This window comes from Macaca nemestrina, chromosome 6 (assembly GCF_043159975.1).
Source record: "Macaca nemestrina isolate mMacNem1 chromosome 6, mMacNem.hap1, whole genome shotgun sequence".
Taxonomy (NCBI): Eukaryota; Metazoa; Chordata; class Mammalia; order Primates; family Cercopithecidae; genus Macaca; species Macaca nemestrina.
The window spans coordinates 85,431,965-85,452,985 of NC_092130.1; the positions used below are offsets into that span (position 1 = coordinate 85,431,965).

The 21,021-nt window shown below is 38.2% G+C and overlaps 1 protein-coding gene across 1 annotated transcript in view; it reads left to right on the forward strand.

Moving 5' to 3' along the window:
* LOC105491988 (elongation factor for RNA polymerase II 2) overlaps positions 1 to 21,021 on the forward strand; it is a 77,630-nt gene that overhangs the window by 44,638 nt on the left and 11,971 nt on the right. The window contains exons 4-8 of the mRNA XM_011758827.3: positions 3,583 to 3,746; positions 10,795 to 11,054; positions 16,703 to 16,827; positions 17,006 to 17,093; positions 18,966 to 19,536. Of these exons, the coding sequence (XP_011757129.1) occupies positions 3,583 to 3,746; positions 10,795 to 11,054; positions 16,703 to 16,827; positions 17,006 to 17,093; positions 18,966 to 19,536 (1,208 nt within the window). The remainder of the gene's footprint in view (positions 1 to 3,582; positions 3,747 to 10,794; positions 11,055 to 16,702; positions 16,828 to 17,005; positions 17,094 to 18,965; positions 19,537 to 21,021) is intronic.

Sequence of the window (21,021 nt, forward strand, 5' to 3'; positions counted from 1 at the left end):
TTTCCTTATGGATCTTTTCTCTGTGACCACAGCACATGCTTTTCAAGGTCAGAGGCTTTCTTACGCCCTTTTTCTAGTTTCACACTGCTGACTGAGCTCAAAATACATGCTTATTGACTCAACCTGGAGATAAAAGGGTAAAAACAGATGCTCAGTAAATAAATGTTCAACAAATACAAATTAGTCTTCTTATCTATATTTTTAAACTTCCTTGATTCTCACTTTTCTCATATGTAAAATGAAATCAATCTCACAGTCAAAATTGCCTTTCAAAAATTCCTTAAATCTACCCATTTTCAGGCTTAGTGAAAAATATGTAGTCTGGGACCTATAGTGTATAATAATTCACACTTAAGCGAAGGAAACGGTGAGCTAGGCTAGAGAAAGACTAGGGGAACATTTATATACATTTGTCTAAAACATTTAAACTTTCAGGGTAACTCGGTTCAGAAGGGATGAGTGAATAATTCTAGAGAGTACCTTCTTGCCTACAGGGTTTAGCTCCATTTGTTTTGCATAAAGATCTGTTTTCTGACTTTGCATGAGTGGCAGTATCTTCAGCTTATTCTCACTATGTAAATTACTTAGTAAATAATAGGAAGAGATGTTGAAATACAAACTTTCTGCCACCAGACCTTCACTCTATTGCAGTCATTTTCTCCCACTCTCCCTGCTCTCTCCCACTTCCTCTGAGGATGACCTTCTCCTCTCTCAGCATTCCTCTCTCAGTAGTTTTTTTCCCCTCTTTGGCATGCAAACATGCTCAAATCTATCTTATTGAAAAAGAAAATAAAAAAACAAAAACAACCTCTCTTACATTCACTTCTTAACCCAAAGTCTGGCTTCAGTGCCCACCATTCCACTGAAACTGCTTCCCCAAGGGAGCTGTGACCTCCCTGCCCCCAAAATCCAGTGGATGCGTTATTGGTTCCTTATTATTCTGGACTTGATGCCAGTGTTGCACACTGTTGACCACTCTCTCCTGCTTAAAGCGTCTGTTCCAGTGGCTTACATTACATAGTACTCTTGTAGTTTCCTTCCTACCTCTATAGCTGTGACTTTTCAGTCTCATGTGGTCTTCTTTTCTTCGTTTTGCTTAAAACTAGTGTTCTTCACAGTTGCTTCCCTCCTGAGACCCCTTCTCTCCTCATTCCTTCAAAGTCTCCATCTCCAACACTGAACTTAATTTCTTTGTCCCAGGCCTATCTCCCAACCTGTCCATCATCTTGTGTTCAGTGTTTCAGTACATAGCAGCTTCCATATACTTAGTAACCTGGGCATGATCTTTAACTTTTTTCCCCCACCTGTCTCTGACCGTGGCTAACTACTGACCAACTTTTGTCACTTCCACCTCCTCACTATCTCTAGAAGCTGTGTACTACTATACATTCTCACTGCCCTATTCTGGTTCACACCATCACTTCTTGCCTGTAATCCTTCAGTAGCATCCCAACTAGCCTCTCTGCTTTCCTTCTGGTGTCCCCCTTCCTCTCAATCTATCCTCCATCCAGATTGAGCTTTCTGCAATACAGATGAGTTATGTTCTCTCCCCTGATTTCAGCCTCTCGTTATCCTTTGAATAAGGTCCAAAACCTGTAACACATGACCCTCAGAGCCCTTTGTGATATATTTCTCATTCCCTCTTCAGCCTCAGCTCTAATTGTCCTTCCCAGTGTCCTTTGGACAATTTGAAAACCTTCTTTCTGCTCTTCCTAGGCCTGCACAGATTAGTTGTCCTCCCGGAACATTTTCATTCTTCTTCCCCCTTACCCAGTCATCTTTCTAGATCACCTCAGGCATCACTTTCTCTGTGAAGTCCAGGTGAGATTACCTTTCTGGGAGTCCTCTGCTCCCTGGAATTTGTCACACTGTGTTGTGATTTCCAGTTTGCCCATCCTTGTCACCCTTGAAGGAGGGACCACAACTGTTAGTTCCTGTCACAGCCTCTATGCCTCACACATTGCTAGGCATGCAGTCCCTGCCCAGTGAATATTTATGAGATGAATTAACTGGTTTGTTTTTTTTTTAAATACCATTTGTAAAGACAGTTATTAGCAATTTATAAAGATTTTATCAGCCAGGTGCAGTGGCTCATGCCTGTAATACCAGCACTTTGGTAGACCAAGGCGAGTGTTCACGAGGTCAAGAGATCAAGACCATCCTGGCCAACATGGTGAAACCCCATCTCTACTAAAAAAACAAAAATTTGCTGGGCATGGTGGCATGCGCCTGTAGTCCCAGCTACTTGGGAGGCTGAGGCAGGAGAATCACTTAAACCCGGGAGGCAGAGGTTGCAGTGAGCCGAGATTGCACCACTGCACTCCAGCCTGGCAACAGAGTGAGACTGTCTCAAAAAAAAAAAAAAAATTATCAACCCTTATTTCTTTGTATTATAACACAGTTACTTATAATTAAGTTTGGAAATAGATGATCAGAGCTGTAGTGTCACTTTCTTTTTTTTTTTTTTTTTTTTTGAGACGGAGTCTCGCTCTGTTGCCCAGGTGTAGTGTTACTTTCATTAGTTTTATATTCCAGTTTGTTTTCAGGCCATAGCAATTTCTTTATAAAATACCAGTTATGACTGTGACTATGATCCCCCTAATATTAGCATGTTATTTTGAAACAGAGCCATCTTCTAGGTCCATGTTAATATTCATGATTATTTCAATAAAAGTTTTTTCTTTTTTTTTTTTTTTTTTGAGATGGGGTCTTATTCTGTTGCCCAGGCTGGAGTGCAGTGGCGCCATCTCAGCTCACTGCAGCCTTCACCTCCTGGGGTCAAGAGACTCTCCCACTTTAGTCTCCTGAATAGCTGGAACTTCAGGGACACGCTACCATGCCCAGCTAGTTTTTGTAGAGATAGGGTTTCTCCATGTTGCCCAGGCTGGTCTCAAACTCCTGAACTCAAGCAATCCACCTGCCTTGGCCTCCCAAAGTGTTGGGATTACAGGCATGAGCCACCGTGCCCCGACTGAAAAAAAAAAATTACTATAAAAATCATTTGCCCTGTGTTTTCTTCAACATTTGCTATAGAGATTTAACAAAGTAAATGCAAATTCTGCAAATTTTTAGGAACTTTTTGAACTAATAATATTAAAGTAAGCTTTAATGCTTGTCAGTATTTTAGCCTTAAAATACCCTATTTAAAATAAAGACTGTGTGGTGAGTCCATTTCAACTAATCAGTCCAAAGCACGTATATTGTGGCTTTACTAAAAGTAAACTTTTTAACTTTCCTCATATCAGTGTTAGATAATTCTTTAAAATAGTTAACAGTATAGAACTACAATGTCCATCGGAACTCTGGTCTTGCTCCAAATACTGTTTTTTTTCTTTTTCAAAATTTTATGGATTTGGTCTCTGAGAGCTCACTTCATCCATTATATAAAGAATATGAAAAAAAGTGATGTGAAGAGGAGGATCTTAGGTATTTTAAATAACATTTGCATTTAAAAATTAATATTAGTTATTTTAGGATTGCAAACTTATTTGGGCTGCTGATTTTAGGATTATATAATTCTTGTTTGTCTTTATTGTACAAAACGAAGGTCATGTCTAACAAAGCCACTGACTTACTTGACAGCTCTGGAGCCTCCCAGCTCAATTGCCTGGGATTTATACAAGATAAAATTACAGTGTGTGCAACAAACGACTCGTATCAGATGACACGAGAAAGAATGACCCAGGCAGAGGAGGAATCCCGCAACCGAAGCACAAAAGTTATCAAACCCGGTGGACCATATGTAGGTTTGTATAGATACCTTTCTTCCTCTTGCTGATTGATTGGAATAATTCAAGATCACCATAGGTAAATACCAGTAATATTAACTTAATGAAAACACAGAAGCTAGTTTTCAGAACATTTTGGATAACATGGTGAGGAAAACAAAGTTATTTGTACTCTTCAGACTGCCGGTAAATTGAAGAGCATATTTTAAAGTTCTGTGACTTTCCTAAATCCTGAATCTTCTGTTGGCTACTTACTATTATTTTATAGTACTAGGATCTGGTCACATTACTGCGTGAAGTTGCAATCGTGGTACCGTTGTATTTTCTTTGTCACTAGATGATGTAATTTCAGTGATGGATACTATGGTTCTTGTTTTGCCTTTTTGTAGGGCTATTTTTATGGTAAAATCTGTTAGTAGAATTTATGGGTTGATAATCTCATTGTTGTAGACTTTGCTTACATTTTCAGAGCATCTTTGTACAACAAGAATTTTTCATTACAAAAATATAAAATGTGCTTATAGCAAAGCATTACAAGAGAGCATTAGAGTGATGTCTCTTTGGTTCCTCAGTTGTGATCCTCATCCTCATCTATCCATTAATTAAGACCCTATCCAACCCCCATCATTTTTATCATTAGCTCACTCAGGTGTCTATCAGATTGAAGGGAAGTGAGACCAGACTTGCAAGATGAATCTCTCCTTTATGAGCAGTGACCTGAACAAACTTTAAGGAGTCAATTCATGGTGACTATTAACAGTAATAGAATTATCAAGAGTGAGGAGGAGCTCTTTGAGTCCTTGGTCAATTTAATAACACAAGTCACTCTATAGTAAATGATGAAAGGATATTAATTTGGAAACTGAAACGCTCACAAAAAATCTCTTGAAGAACCAGGTCCCTTAACTAGCATCTTTCCAAGGTTTGACTTCATTCTACTTCTGTGTTTTCCCATTACTGATCCAGCTACAGTACATTCAGCTTTGAGAAGCTCCTGTAGTGTCTTTAATAAGTACTTCCTTGAAACAAAGCCAGTGCTCCTGGGGCTTGGTGCTTAGCTTAGATACATTTAGTTTGGTTTAACAACAATTCATCCCCTCCCCAGATATCTGTACCCATGGGGCCTAGTTCCCTGCTCAGTAAGTTACTAGCAATGAGACTTTTCACCTTCTCTCTCCTGCTGAGTGAGGTAGCAACTTCCAGCCTCCTTTCTTTCTCCTTCATCCTCAAAAGTAACTTAATTAATTTTCTGGGCTAGTAGACTAAATCTCAATTTGTTTTTTAGAACACACAAGATCTACCACACTTACATTTAAGCACAAACTATGAATGATCTACCCCTGTTGCTTGGAAAATATTGTTTTCCAAGATGGAAACCACCTAGTACCACCATTTTATAAACAGTGAGGCAAATTGTTGTGTTTGACAAAGCAATAGTAGACTGAAATCATCAAAACAATTTTTTCCTTCCCAATATAACTAGCTGAAAAAAACAAAAAACCCTCCCCTTGATTTATTCCAAAGCTTGAAAATCCGTGATGATGACTGCACTTTTCCATTGAATGGTCCTTGGGTGTCGTCTGTGTTCATGTGTTTTTGTTTGTTTTCAAAGAGTCAGGTACAGTTTGTTTATAGCTTTACACAACAGACTTCAACACCCAAAATCCCACAGTCCACATACTTCCTAATGTTACTGGGAATTTTAGAACTTGCAAGGTTTCTTTTAGGTACTACAAATAATTTACATATATTTTGGAGGTGACCACAGGAAATTTGAGGTTATCAGAGTTTACATGTGAACCAAATTACACCTCCCCTCTCCTAAGAAGAGCTGGCCTCCCTCTATACACCTTCCTCCTCCCTGCAGAGGCCTGTGGCCATCTCTGCCAATCCAGACACTCTGTAGGCCTTTTCCTCTTTGCTTTGTCCTCAGTGTCCTAGCCACTCACCATCACAGCAGTGTTCTTATGTGGTCATAAATCTTGTCATTAACCTCCTCAGCCTTTTATTCTCTAGGTCAAATAACCCCAGCTCCTTTTATCTTTTCTTAGTATGGCCTGTATCCCAACCCTTTAATTATTGTATTGCTCTCCTCTGGACTGCCTCCAATTCTTCACCTCAGAGTTCAAAACTAGCCACACTACTCTTAAAAGTCTGAGCAAGGCTGGGTGCGATGCCTCACACCTGTAATCTCAGCACTTTGGGAGGCCAAAGCGGGCGGATCGCGAGGTCAAGAGATCGAGACCATCCTGGCCAACATGGTGAAACCCTGTCTCTACTAAAAATACAAAAATAAATTAACTGGGCATGATGGCGTGCACCTGTAATCTCAGCTAAGTGGGAGGCTGAGGCAGGAGTATCGCTTGAATCCAGGAGGCGGAGGTTACAGTGAGCTGAGATCGTGCCCCTGCACACCAACCTGGCGATAGAGCGAGACTCCGTCTCAAAAAACAAAAAAAACAAAAAAACAAATGTGATCATTTCTGAATAAAGGGGAGCAATGGATTCAAGTATCCTGATTGGCTTTTTTGTTGTCTGTTTTGATTTTTTTTACTGTATTTTGTTAGGTCATGTTTTGATCTTTTTCTTTTAACCTTATCCATTGCTAGCCCTTTCCCATGTATTGTTTTCCTTCCAGGCAGCTCAGTCTGTATCTTCCTGCCTCTTTTGGTGTCTCAAAACTGTCTGATTCATTCATTTCTTTAAAATATCAATCACCCTTCAATACTAATAAAACCCAGCACTTACTGCTGTGCGCAAGGCACTGGTTAGCACTCACATGTAGTTACTCATTGGAATCTCATAATCACCCCATGAAGAATGTTATGATTCTCTCTGTATTTTACATACCAAATTGTTGGTATCAGCAAATAGCAAATTATATGAGTATGATCTCATTAACAAGTTCTGTGCTTTTCTTAAGACAGTAAGATATACCCCTTTAATTAATAATAGACTATATCACATAAAATGACACCAAAATTTCACCTATGCCAGCTTAGAGGTACCTGTATGACAAGGTTTCTTTCAACAATGTAGGCCTGGGTAGAAGACCAATGAGAATAATGCTGACCCCACTGTGGCATGGTGGTAGCATGATGCCAGCTGACAGCTAGACTAGGGAGGAAGGCCAGTTCGAGGCAGTGAAGCCTGTGTTCCTAGGTGTCACCTGGCCTAATCACCCAGGAATATGAGTTTCTGCAACCCTCTTGTGGGCAGAAGAAACCAAAACCTATTTGCCTAGAGAGGAGCAGGAAAGGCTTTAACCTAGAAAACATTATCTTCCAGTAATATTTTTACTTGTAGTCATGACATTTATATCAGTGGTAAACTATGTTGTATTGTTATAATTCCTCTCGTTTGTTTAAAAAAAAAATCACTAATCACCACTGCTTCTAGTTCACCAATATTTTAAGTCTGCTCACTGACTTCTGCCTAAATTCTGAAAGTGTCTTAAATTATGAATTTTTATATGTACTAATACTTATTTAGGTATACAAAATAACCAGTCTAATTTCTAGGATTCTGTTTCCAATTTTTCCAACTTCCAGCCCACCCTCATTATTTTTTTCAATTTCTACCCTTTGTGAACAAACCTCCTTATTCTTGATGACAGACAGACAAATCATTTAACATCTTACTTTTCTCAATATTACAAAAAAAAAAAAAAGGTGGGTATTTGAACTAGACAAGATCTAAGGTCCTTTATAGTGCTAACATTTTGTGAATGTTCGGTATATATATTTTGGTAGTAAACTTTTTGAAAAAGTAGTCACAAATGCCAAGTGGTGGAGATTTCCCTTGCAATGGATTATGTAGTTAACCATGACAGAGTCATGTCATTGTCATGAGCCTGCAGATGTTTTTAAAGCCTTGGGTCTGTATTGCCAGGGCTTCTGGTCAGGTTCCACAGAATGGAAAAACAACTGCAGAAGGTGGCTGCAGTCCCTTCTCTCTTTGTGATGGACGTTTTAACATCTTCCTTTCAGACAGTTTACTCAGAGCCATTAGACTGAGGGGTAAATACTTTTGCCATCTTTATTAAATGAAGAAGCTAGAATTGGACTCCTTGTTATGAAACAACAATTTAGTTGTAGTCCCAGATTACCCAACCCTGCCGGAGCCACTGCTACTATTTATATAAAGAGCCCAGGGAATTGATTAGCATTTGGGTCTGGAAAGAGAATTAGGTTCTCCCATAGGTTTTATTAAAATGGCTTTTTCTGAGATAAATATAAAAAATAAATCCTTTCTTCTGCCCACTTTGAACCTGACATTTTCTTGCTTTACTTTTTCATTTTTTCTTTTAGTATTTCAATTCTGTAAGTACCTTTATCACTGATGTTTTCTTCATCTGTAGCCTCTTTCCTTAAACCAGAGGAAAGTGCCTGTTGAACAGGCACAGAAGAGATAGGGAGGTAGTGAACAAGTGATCTTTGAGTGTCATTCAGTGGTCCAGTGTGGCTGAGTTGTTATTTCAAGTATTTGAATGAAATATGAGGTACCCCTAACTAGCTGTCTAAAAGAAAAATGAGGTAAAGGACAAAGTGAGTGTTTTGGGGGTAGGGGATTCATGGGGAGATGACAGTCTAGCAATGGGCCCCAGGTAAGACTCCAGTTCTGTCTTCTCTCGATCAGGCTCTTACTTTCTTGCCAAACATCATACTTACATCCCTTTTAAGGGCAAAGTTAGCCTCCCTGATTTGTTTTCTCCATACCTGCTTTGGGGAAGCATGGGCATAAACCCAGTAGACCTTGGAGATCTCCTGAGACAAGGATCAGAGGTGAATCAGAGGTACAGAGGAGGTAGGGCACCTGAAAAAGTACTGTTACTTTTTTCTCTTTTTATTTTTATTTGCCTTGCCACTTGAATTCATCCTAAATGACCAGTCCTAGTGTGTGTAGCTTAGCTAACAAACCAAAAAATTCTCTGCCCATCCCCCTTCCCAGACAGAAAGAAGGGCTTCTCAGTTAGCTTGGTTTGGAGAAGAGTTAAACAAACTTCTTTTTTGCAAAACTTGTTAAGGGGGAGGGAGTGTGGAATTTATAGCATTTTCTAAACTTGTGACCTTGACTCTATTTTTAAAAAATAGTATTCCTTAAAATTTTAATAGGAAATAATATTTGTTAACCCTGTTGCAACTGGGAAATGCTGGATTACATGGTTTCCCCATGCCACATTAGAAATTTCAGTGTGTATTCACACTCTGGCAGCCTGGCAATGTGGGGAAATATGGACTGTGTTGATTCCTGCTCCTCTGCTTACTTGCTCTCTTGCTGTCATTCATTTAGTCATCAAATACTGTTTCAAGGTATGCTAGTGGACAAAGCAGCCACTGCCCTGCCCTCATAGAGCTTATAGCCTAACACAAAGCAACAGCAAACATTAGGCATTTGTTCATAAAACCTTTCCCACAAAGACTTACAGGCAGGAAAATTAGGTATTAATCAAATCACAGAACCTCCCAAATGCTAAGTGAGGACTTTACCCTTTGAGCATATCCCATTAAAAGCCTCAGTTTTCTCATCTGTGAAAGGGGATGATACCTGCCTTTTCAGGTTATTGTGAGACCTAATGAGATAATATGTATGCAGCTCTTAGCACAGTGTCCCCCACAAAATTGGTGCATAAGTATCCAGCTGACGTTGATCCAGCTGTCTCTAATTTAAGAAAAATACAGAAACCCCAATCTAAATCTCTCTCTAAAACTCTAATTATAACTTAAGTTTTTCTTATCATTAGGCAGTGTCCCCTTAATGCTGAGTTCCTTAGTAGTGTAACAGTTTGATATTTGCAATTGGTTTTGAACAGATAGTAAAGAAACATACCAGCCAATAAAGGCTTCAGTTTGAGAGCATTCATCTTTTTTCCCTTACTGGAGGTGGGAGGGAATGAAAACACACAGGCCTTCAGACCAGGCCTGGGGAGCCCAGCGTGGACAGAATTACTACTCAGTAAAGCTCCTGCCCCAGTGAGCTGTTTTCACCCCAGACCACAGCTTATAGGAGCTGCTTTTACCCACCCATTATTTCTAGTTGTTAGTCTTGTTCCTAATTCAGTTGTCCACATTGTATGTCATTACAAATTCTTCCCCTTCTTTAACCAGAGGGCATAGAGTTGGGGCTTGGTGTGTCCTAAACAAGCTAAAAGATTCCACCTGTAAAATCATAAAATGAGAATCTCACACAGTTTCATGCTACTTTTTGTCCCTTCAGCAAGGAATGGTTACTGGGATTGTCAGTGACCAGGCATGTCTGGATAGCTTCACACATACACATAATACTCAGTTCACCTCAGCCCACATATGTTCTAGAAGTAGCCACTTGCCAAGTGTCAGTGTTCAGTCTAAACAGCAAATGGGTTAACCACATGAACAGCACTGGCCCATGTGAGAATGGTGTGAAGGCCTCCTTTGTACCATTTTCCGTTTCTCTAACTCACATGTGTAGTCTCAGCACTGCAGAGGAGAGATTTGTTTGTGCCCTCTGAGATTGGTTGGCTGGTTGGTTCATAGTTTTGTTTTATGAATCCTAAAACTTGTCGTGGCCTGTAAAAAAAAAAAAGAATATCACTAATGGATGCCTCATGATGTTGACCTCCCCGCCTCTTTGTGACTTCTGAACGTGTGAAATTACTAACATAATGCTCAGCCAAGAATGTGTTCTTAGAGAGGTCTGACAGGTATTTCTGACATTTCACCATGTTCACTGTATTATAGTTTGCTTTTCAGAAATGGCATATATTTATTTAAGATAGAAGTTATCAAGTCTGTGGTTACAGTTTGTGTTACTAGTTATTATCTTTCTGTAGGGAAATCACCAAAATACATGCATAATACATATTATTTCCAAGAAATGATTTTATTAAAATGATTTCTAATTCAAATTTTAGGCCATTTATTTAAAATGCTTTCTGTTTGCATGCCTTCTTAAAGATTGAAATAAAGTGGCCTTTATTATTATTTCCTCTAGAAATGAAGAGATACCTAAATCAGAATTGTGGAAACTGAGATGCTCATATTGTAACCCACAAATGTGTAACAATGTCATTTCCACTGGACTTTAGGGAAAAGAGTGCAAATTCGGAAAGCACCTCAAGCTGTTTCAGATACAGTTCCTGAGAGGAAAAGGTCAACCCCCATGAACCCTGCAAATACAATTCGAAAGACACACAGCAGCAGCAGCGTCTCTCAGAGGCCATACAGGGACAGGGTGATTCACTTACTGGCCCTGAAGGCCTACAAGAAACCCGAGCTACTTGCTAGACTCCAGAAAGATGGTGTCAATCAAAAAGACAAGAACTCTCTGGGAGCAATTCTGCAACAGGTGAGGACAGCTGGAGAAAGGTCCTTCCTGCTTACCTTCTTGTTAAAATGTTCATTTAAAAAAAGTTGTTGTCATTATTATCATTATTATTGAGATAGAGAAATTTTAGGATTATTTTGATCAGTGGCATGTGAAATACAACTCGTGAATATTAAGTTAAATCATCTTATTTTAAGCACTTAATTAAAAACTAGTTGAAATGTGAGCATTGTCTTTATTTGGGACCAACAAATTTTGTTCTCAAATTCCATTAAGAAGAAAGTAAGAAGTGTTTGTTATCTGTTTTTAGTCCTGAATACACTAAAGTATTGCCTTAATTTGTATTGGTTATTGTCGGTGAAATTGTGTAATGTATTCTGTTGGCCTTTGATTGGTATAAGACAGAACATTTTTGCCTAGTAAATAGTTTAAAATGTATCTTGCCCCACATACTTGGTGCTGCCCTTATTATTCTGTCTTTTTCTGCCACTGAGTGTACCAAGATCAGTCGCTTGTCTGCATAAAAGCATATGAAATTGTAATGTGTTAACAGTGATCCCGTGCCTTATCACAAGCTTACATGTAAAAAAGTGGGCCATTGTTTTTTAAAGTCAGTGGTTTGTTAGACTGTAACCTCCTATATATTTTTTCTTCCTTCCTTCTATCCATGTGTCATAAATGTTTATGAGCATTCAGATCCACCATAAAGGGTGGTCCATCTTTTTTATTTTTTCTAAAGAAATAACATTTCCAAAGAAGTTATTCTGAATTTCATCATTTAAAAAAAAAAAAAAAAAAAAAACCTACAGGCTTTGATCTGTTGTTATTCAAAGAGTAACACTTTCAAGTCTTTATTTCAATCCATTATCTCTTACATTCACAACATAATACTAAATGTTATGAAAGGGTAAAACCATTGTCTCCAATTCAGGTTAACCAGTCCCAAGGTATCTCAATCAATCTTAAGGATCTTTATTAAGTCCTTTAGCACTTTTTGGAAATAATTTAAATCCATATGTAACATAGCAGTTTTACGAGCTCAAAAGAAAGGAGAGAATAAATGAGAATGAGGGTGTGTGTGTTCAGTTTGATATTTGGAGAAGCAGTGAGAGTCAGGTTACAAATCACAAAAGATTTGGTAACTGCATCTCCCGAACGGTTGTGAATTACCTCGGTTTGATAATGGAGAGGCCAAATGACTGCAGAGGCAATTCACACATAGACTACTATTGATACATGGCAGTAGTTATGTGATTATATGTATACATATAGATATCTATATAGGTGTATATGTGTGTGTGTGTATGTATATATCTGAAAGTGTAGATATTTACCCCCAAGCAAGTGAGGCATGAGAGTTACTAGTGTTGATCATTTGATAGAATCTAGAGCATCATCTCATCCTGGTAACATGTTAGAATCCCCTTGGGTAGCTTTTAGAACATGCCAGTGCCTGAACTCCGCCTGAGACCAACAAAAGCCAAGTATCTGAAGGTGGGGCCTAGGCACTCATATTGTATATGGCCCTAATGATTCTAATATATGAGCTGAAACCACTAGCCTAGTGAAAACACAGATAGAAAGGCTAACAACGTCTACCACTTTTTGAGCATATACTATGTGCCAGGCACAGTGCTAGGCATTTCACGTGCACGATCTAATTTAAACTCACAAGGAAGATATCAGGCATTTCAGAACTTTGACATAAACTGATTATACCTAAATTCCCTTTCCTGAACATTGCTAGCAGCTAACAAGAAAAATAACATGACTTTGCTCTAATAAAACTGACCAAAAATAGGCACCAGAGAAAAAGAAAAAGAGCAGCAAGATACACAAATCATCCCAAAATTGGTTATTCTGTCCCAGACAAACTAGTTGGGAAACAAGTTACCTAAAATAATCAGGCTTTGCCTGTGCCAGTAGAGATAAATTTGCTTACCTGTTACTAACACAGTAGTTTGTAGAACCCTGTGGACATTATTAATTCATCAAAGTAATAGGTTTTTAAAATAAACTAAGATGTTGGCTCCCAGTAAAATTTGTACCTAAATTTAAAAGTGCTTAACATCCACCAGGAAATTTGTTTATTGCTGTTTATTATTAAACTGGTTATGTATTAATAAAACCTTTTTTTCTTAGAATGACTTTTTATGAAAAAACTAAATTTTAACAATCAGAAACTAGATAAAGTTGAATAATGTTTCCAGCTTGACATTTGGATATTTGGTTCAAGCTCAACATTCATTCATTCAGTTCAACTTATTAAGTATCTACAGTGTACCAGACACTGTTTTAAATGCTGGAATCTCAAAGTGACCCCAATAGAAATCCTGTCCTCATGGAGCTTATTCATGAGACAGTTTCAGGACCAGTGAGGAGTTGAAAGGAGCTGGGAAAGGGATCATCTACTTTAAGTGGAGAGATCAAGGAACCTTTTCTCAGATGGCCATATTTTAACTGAAATGCTATGTGAAAGACAAGAAGATGAGTCAGCACTTGTAGGTGGGCTCAAGACAGAGAAGGCCAGAGCAGATGGAAGAGGGAGGCAGAGGTTAAATCCCAGAGAATATTTTTAGGCCATGGTCAAGAAGCTTAGGTTTTATTTTGAGTAAGATGGGAACTCATTATAGTTTTAAACAAAGATATGATGTCATCTGATTTATAAGTTTAATAAGATCACTCAGACTTCCATGGCAAGAATGGCTTAGAGGGGCAGGAGTAGAGGAGAGAGACTACTTAAAGAGCCTAATATTTTGTAGTAAGGCTCGCTAATGGTTGGGTGTAGGGAGACAATAAGGGGAAGAACAGAATCTGTGATTATAGCTAGGTTTTTGACTGAGCAACTGAATGGATATTGTGCCATTGACTGAGATGGGGAGGGATAGAAAAGAAGTAGGTTTAAGGGGGAGAAGAGGATCAGGAATTCTGTCTTACATAGACTCCATTTGGAAGATGTCTATCCAAGATGTCTATATCCAAGTGGAGATAGATGTCTATAGATAGTTATATGTAAGAGTGTGGTTGTCAGAGGATAGTTGGGGCTAGAGTTATAAATTTAGAAATTAGCAGTATATATATCGGGTATTGAAAGTCTTCAAACTTAATGAAATCATCTTAGGAGGAAATGAAGAGAATGAGGAAAACAGAGCAGAAAACAGGCACTGAGCACTTCAGCATTTCAACATATAGAGGATTGAGAAACAGACTTAAAAAACAAAGGTCCTAGGCCAGGCGCCGTGGCTCACCCCTGTAATCCCAGCACTCTAGGAGGCCGAGGTGGACAGATCACGAAGTCGGGAATTTGAGACCAGCCTGGCCAACATGGTGAAATACATGATGAAACTCTGTCTCTACTAAAAATACAAAAATTAGCTGGGCATGATGGTGGGTGCCTGTAATCCCAGCTACTTAGGAGGCTGAGGCAGGAGAATTGCCTGAACCCGGGAGGCAGAGGTTGCAGTGAGCTGTGATCATGCCACTGCACTCCAGCCTGGGTGACAGAGCAAGACTCTGTCTCGGGGGGAAAAAAAAAAAAAAGGGTCCTAAGAGAGGAGGAAACCAGGAGAATGTCCTACTACAAAAACCTAGAAAACCGATTGCTGTGGCGGTAGGGGTGTTAATGTGTGTAGAGATGAGGGTAAAAGAAAATGGAAGCATTGCCAGCGGGGCGTAGTGGCTCACACCTATAATCCCAGCACTTTAGGAGGCCAAGGGAGGATTGCTTGAGCCTAGGAGTTTGAGACCAGCCTACACAATATGGTGAAACCCCTTCTCTACAAAAAATACAAAATACAAAAACTAGCCAGGCGTAACGGTGTCCACCTGTAGTCCCAGCTACTCAGGAGGCTGAGGTGGGATTATTACCTGAACCCAAGAAGTCAAGGCTGCAGTAAGCCGTGTTCCTGCCACTGGACTCCAGCCTGGGTGACAGAGTGAGACCTTGTCTCAAAAAATAAAAAAGAGAAGAAAGAAAAAGAAAATTAATGGATTGTGTTTATTCCACCTCAAGAAATCTGATTGTATCCTATATTAACTTATTTGCAAATTTGAATTTTAGGATAAATCTATTTTCTCCTTTATAGCAACATTAATGTTAGAATAGTATTCAGCTAAGCTGTGAGAAGCATAAACTATCATATTTGATAGTACTTTTAAAAGACACAGAAAGAATGATCTATTCCAGTAGGAAGTGAAAAGCAAGAGTAATTTTCTCCTAGCCTTAAAAATTACTTTTGTTTGGTTTGACACATGAACCCATATGTTTGTGTAGTTAGTTAATGGCTAAGCCCCGACACTCTAGGAATTGCAGTTAAGGGATGAGAAAAGATTACACTTTGGAATAAACTGGCTGACTAATAACAGTAATTTGGGGGTTCTCTAGGCATATGTTTTCATTTATTGGTTTGGGGAATTTCAAGGACTTTGAGTAAGTGGTTCTTCAGGAGAACTGGCAGATATAAGGAGCAAGTGTGGTTATCCAAAGACAGACAAGGTTATCAGAATTGATACTATTTATGAAGACAGTGTTTTGTTGATGATTGAAAGGAAAGTTTATAACCCAACATTTGGTCACTGTTTGGTTTCTACTTAATACAAGTGATCAAGGATTTTTATTGTGACTCAAGAGTAATGGACTCAATGCCCAGAAGTAAATAAGGATGTTGGTAATACAGTAGTCCTTATCTATGGTTTCGCTTTCTGGGGTTTCAGTTACCTATGGTCAACCATGATCCAAAAATATTAAAAGTAAAATTTCAGAAGTAAATATTTTGTTACTTTTAAGTTGCGCACTGTTCTGAGAAACGTGATGAGACCTCACATTGTCCTGCTCTGTCCTGCCCAGAATGTGAATCATCTCTTTGTTCAGCTTTACACTGTAGATGCTACCCACTCATTAGTCACTTAGTAGCCATCTTGGGCCATTATTAAGTACAGTAAGGGTTACCTGGACACGTGCACTGCAATACTATGGCAGTGGATCTGATAACCCTCTGTATGTCCCGCATTAGTCACTAGCCATCTCTGTTTTCAAATCAACTGTTGTAATATCACAGTGCTTGTGTTCAAGTAATCCTTGTTTTACTTAGTAATGGCCCCAAAGCACAAGAGTAGTGTTGCCAGCATGTTGGCATAATTGCTCTATTTTATTAATAGTTATTGTTGTTAATCTCTTACTGTGCCTAATTTATAAGTTAAGTGCCTAATTTATAAGTTAAACTATCAGGTATGTATGTATAAGAAAAAAACAGTATATATAGGGTTCATTACCATCGGAGTTCTAAGGCATCCACTGGAGGTGTTGGAATGTATCCTTTGAAGATAAGGAGGGGACTACTGTACAACTGTTTTGGATTCCTTTGACAAAAATAATTGATTTTTTTTAAATCTTCACTTTTTTCCTAATATGGGCTTATTATTTGATTAGAAATATTAAAAATACAATGGCCATTCAGGGAAAAAAACATTAAGCCGTGTATATAAAGCTTTAATTCCCAAAATGAAATTAATGGCATTTATTGAGATCTGGCATGTAATATAAAAAACTAGCAGTCCCTTTGGGGCCAATTGATGTAATTATTTTCAGTGTAAATCCTAAAGGTTGCCTGTTTTAGGTTAGGAGATGATAGTAAAAATACCTAATGCTCTGTTTTTATACCTCATACTAGGTAGCCAATCTGAATCCTAAGGACCTCTCATATACCTTAAAGGATTATGTTTTTAAAGAGCTTCAGAGAGACTGGCCTGGATACAATGAAATAGACAGACGGTCATTGGAGTCAGTGCTCTCTAGGTGAATTCTTTTTTTTCTTGCTTTTAAAAAAAATGTTTCTTTAAAAATTATGGAAATAAGTGATTATTTTAGTCATTGTTATTTCAGTGTTAAGGTGTGAAAGAGAAGCAAGGCAAGCTTTCCATCATGAACATTTTTAAATCATCTCCGTAACACGTAACATGTGTGTCTTTTACAGAAAACTAAATCCATCTCAGAATGCTGCAGGCACCAGCCGTTCAGAATCTCCTGTGTGTTCTAGTAGAGACGCTGTATCTTCTCCTCAGGTATTTCATAAACTTATAGAATTATAGACCTAACATAGACATTAGGGGCCTCTAATCAGGTCCTCTGATGTATAAGTGAGGGAAATGAGACCCAGAGAAGCTGGACAGCTTGCTTGCCCAAAGCCAGCTGGTTATGGCTGAGCTTAGCCTAGAATTTAGGTCTTGGCTTCCAGCCCAGAACTGTCTCCACTACACAGCACTGCTTGTCCGAGTACTTAATGTCTACCTTGCTTTCCATTTTTAAAGTTTACGTTTTGTTGTAAGATTATCTACTTTCCAATTTGGTCACTAACTAGAAGACTTACCCAGTCTCATACAATTATCAGATTATATGGAAAATTGAAGATATTTAATTTTGTCTGTCAACATGTTCCAGAAGAATGTTTTTGGGGGAAATTGGATTTACAATCAACAAATAAACAAAAATGATGGCATGTTTCCATGTTTTCTTTTCCACTGGATCCTTATTAGAGTACTCCCAATCAGATTCTTCTCCAGTTTAGAGTTTTCCCCAAGAAATTCAGCTCATCCTAGAAAAAGGTGAGAGGTCCTAGGCAGTACTACAGTGAAGCCTGCCTGCTTCTCAGCTGACTGGCCAGGCTCAGAACTCTCTCAGTGTTCTGGGTGCTTTTAACAGACAGTGGGACGGATCTCCCGACCCCAGTACTGCTGACACAGTGTCCTCCCTCTCTCTCTCCGGACCCTACTCCCAAGAATTAGTGAGAAGCCCACAGATGTGTGGAGAACACTAAGCATGCCCTGGGCAAACAGCCGTTCACAGATCAAAAAAATATTAGAAACTTATTTTGAGGAACAGAGGGAGAACAAAAAAGAAAAAGGAAAAAAAGCAAGGCTGTCCTTGCATATATACAATGTCTGTGGAAGTCTCACTTTTAATGCCAACTATTATGAAACTGCTTCTACTCTGATCAGATTATTTGCTGGGTGCCAAATAAACGGTGTTAAATTGAAAACAAAATAATGAGTTGATTAACCATTATTTTCTTTCAAGCCAGAATACAAGCCACAGCATTATATTTAAGCATAAATGTGAATTTATATTTTGTAGTTTTCAACTATCTAAATTTCCTTTTTAACTTAAATACTATTATTGTTGTTGACAGATTAGGCTACTATTACCTTGATTGTTTTAAAAAAATACTTCCACCTAATTTTAATGGACCAATTATTAAGACTTATCTTCCAATCTGGTAAAGAGATATGTAAGGGTTAAAAAAATTAAATAGCATTTCAACAGTGATAGAGATAATTAGAGAAACTCTTCTGAAAGTGCTGGTCGTTCCCACTCTAAGACAGGTAGAATGATAAATGACAGCCAAAATATTCTTAACTGGAGCATTTTAGCCCATTAAAGATTAAAATAAGTGCAGGCTATTGCCCTTTACCTAGCTGTGTTAGTTCTCACAGAGTCAAATGGTACAAATTGCTTTCTCCTCTCATTTAATATAACTAGGTCAACCATGGCCAGCAATGGAGAGTGACTGCCTCTGTTTAATACTCTCCTGAGTGGTATAATCCACATAAATCAGCATAGTCTCTCTTGGAACTTAGGATAAAGCTGTATGATTAGAAAGAATTCAGTAAGCACTTCAAGAAATATTTGCCAGATTCTGGTTTTTGACATTAAACATGAAAATTTATTTCACATTTGGTTTTGTGTTGTTGTTGTTCTGGTTTAGTTTTTGTTTGTTTTTGTTTTTGCTTAAGCATGAAGAAAGGTTAACACAACCCTGGTAATATTAAGTATTAATATTAAGTAAGGTTACTTAGTTGTTTAACCAGCCATGCATGTATTGAATTTATTTAATTTTAGTGCAAACTGGCTCACTTTTTTCCTTTTCCCTCCCCTAGAAACGGCTTTTGGATTCAGAGTTTATTGATCCTTTAATGAATAAAAAAGCCCGAATATCTCACCTGACGAACAGAGTACCACCAACACTAAATGGTCATTTGAATCCCACCAGTGAAAAATCTGCTGCAGGCCTCCCGCTGCCCCCTGCAGCTGCTGCCATTCCCACCCCTCCACCGCTGCCTTCAACCCACCTGCCCGTCTCACATCCTCCTCAGATTGTAAATTCTAACTCCAATTCCCCTAGCACTCCAGAAGGCCGGGGGACTCAAGACCTACCTGTTGACAGTTTTAGTCAAAACGATAGTATCTATGAGGACCAGCAAGACAAATATACCTCTAGGACTTCTCTGGAAACCCTACCCCCTGGTTCAGTTCTACTAAAATGTCCAAAGCCTATGGAAGAAAACCATTCAATGTCTCACAAAAAGTCCAAAAAGAAGTCTAAAAAACATAAGGAAAAGGACCAAATAAAAAAGCACGACATTGAGACTATTGAGGAAAAGGAGGAAGATCTTAAGAGAGAAGAGGAAATTGCCAAGCTAAATAACTCCAGTCCAAATTCCAGTGGAGGTATTTTACCTTTGTAAAAGTACTGACTACATGTTAGATGAACCAGAAGTGCATGCTATCATGAGTTTGAAATTATACAGTTTATAATTAGTAATTTATTTAGCAAATGACGTTTCATTTAATTATTAATCTTAGTGTTGTGCTTTTGAGCAGGTTTTTTTTTGTTGTTTTTTTTTTTTTTTTCCATTTTACAGCAGTTGTTTTCCATCTCTTTTTGGCCAAATATTAAACATGGTTTTTATATTAATAAGAATGGCATTTAAAAATGACTGTCATACTTGAGACTCCTTTTTGGAAGGTGGACCTTTAACATTCTTTTCCATCTCTGTTATGATATTGCGCAGCCTCAACATGACCTATTATATGCCATTCTTGAACTGATTTAACCAGACACAGTTTGCAATAAGAATATTCATTTCCTTCTTTCTCAATGAAACAGGGTCACCCTTGCTTTAATTAACATTAGCGCAGGGGAAATGTCAACTTTTTAATAAATCAGGCCAAGATAAAACTTCATTTGCAGATCCATAACATCATCTCTATTTAGAGTGAAAACACTTTGTCTTTTGCAAGGCTGTTCTGGTGTTCGCTTAATAGATCTTAAGGTTTAGGGGTTTCCCCCCCAATTTTGAGAGTCCTGTTTTAGTGAACTAACATCAATTGTATTTTGTAAAATTAACCGTTTCAAGCTTTAGGAGCTTAAATGCTAAATATCTAGCGATCCAAAGAAACTTAAAGCCTTACCTCTAAATAAAGCTAATTCATGAAAAGCTTGCTTGCCTAAGATGTACTGAGTGTTAAAAACTGACAGAATTAGATTTTTCTTATTTAAAAAATATGTCCTCTAAAACTTAATGCCTTGCATGCCATCACATAGAAGATCCAAGTTCACCATTTGGCATTGCTGCCAGTTTTAAACCCAGAATAACTAAGGCAAAATTCCATAGGAAAATATGGCTTTGGAAAAATTACTTTAATGAGTAGAGTTATAAGGAGTGTTGTCTTTCTGTATTTTGCTCATGATTCTGAAAGTCTGTAATCCTTAGATTTAATTGATCATCTTTGCCATATAAGAGAAGCTCTATTTTCTTTTAGTGTTACTTCCAAAGAAGCCGCTGTAGAATATGATATGATACGTGCTTTTCTTGATCTAGATTGGATACATTTCATGTCAAAGCATTTCTGTTTAAATATTTCAATCAATATAATACTATGTAATGGCACAAAAGGTAGGTGTAAGCTTTTTCCCTCAACACTCTTGTAGTTGAATTTGTCAGGTCAGGAATAGAAATGAAGAAGTAGAACTCTATGTTCAGAGTTCATAAGCCACTGGGTAAACTCCACTCTCCACACTTTCTACCCTCAGGTGGTGCTTCTGAGTCAAAGGCTAGAGACAGGAAAACTGGATTTCAGTATGTTGAGATCTACATCAGAGTTTCAAGTGTTCTCAGAGTTGGAGACCTGGAGAAGCACACTTAGTCTCTT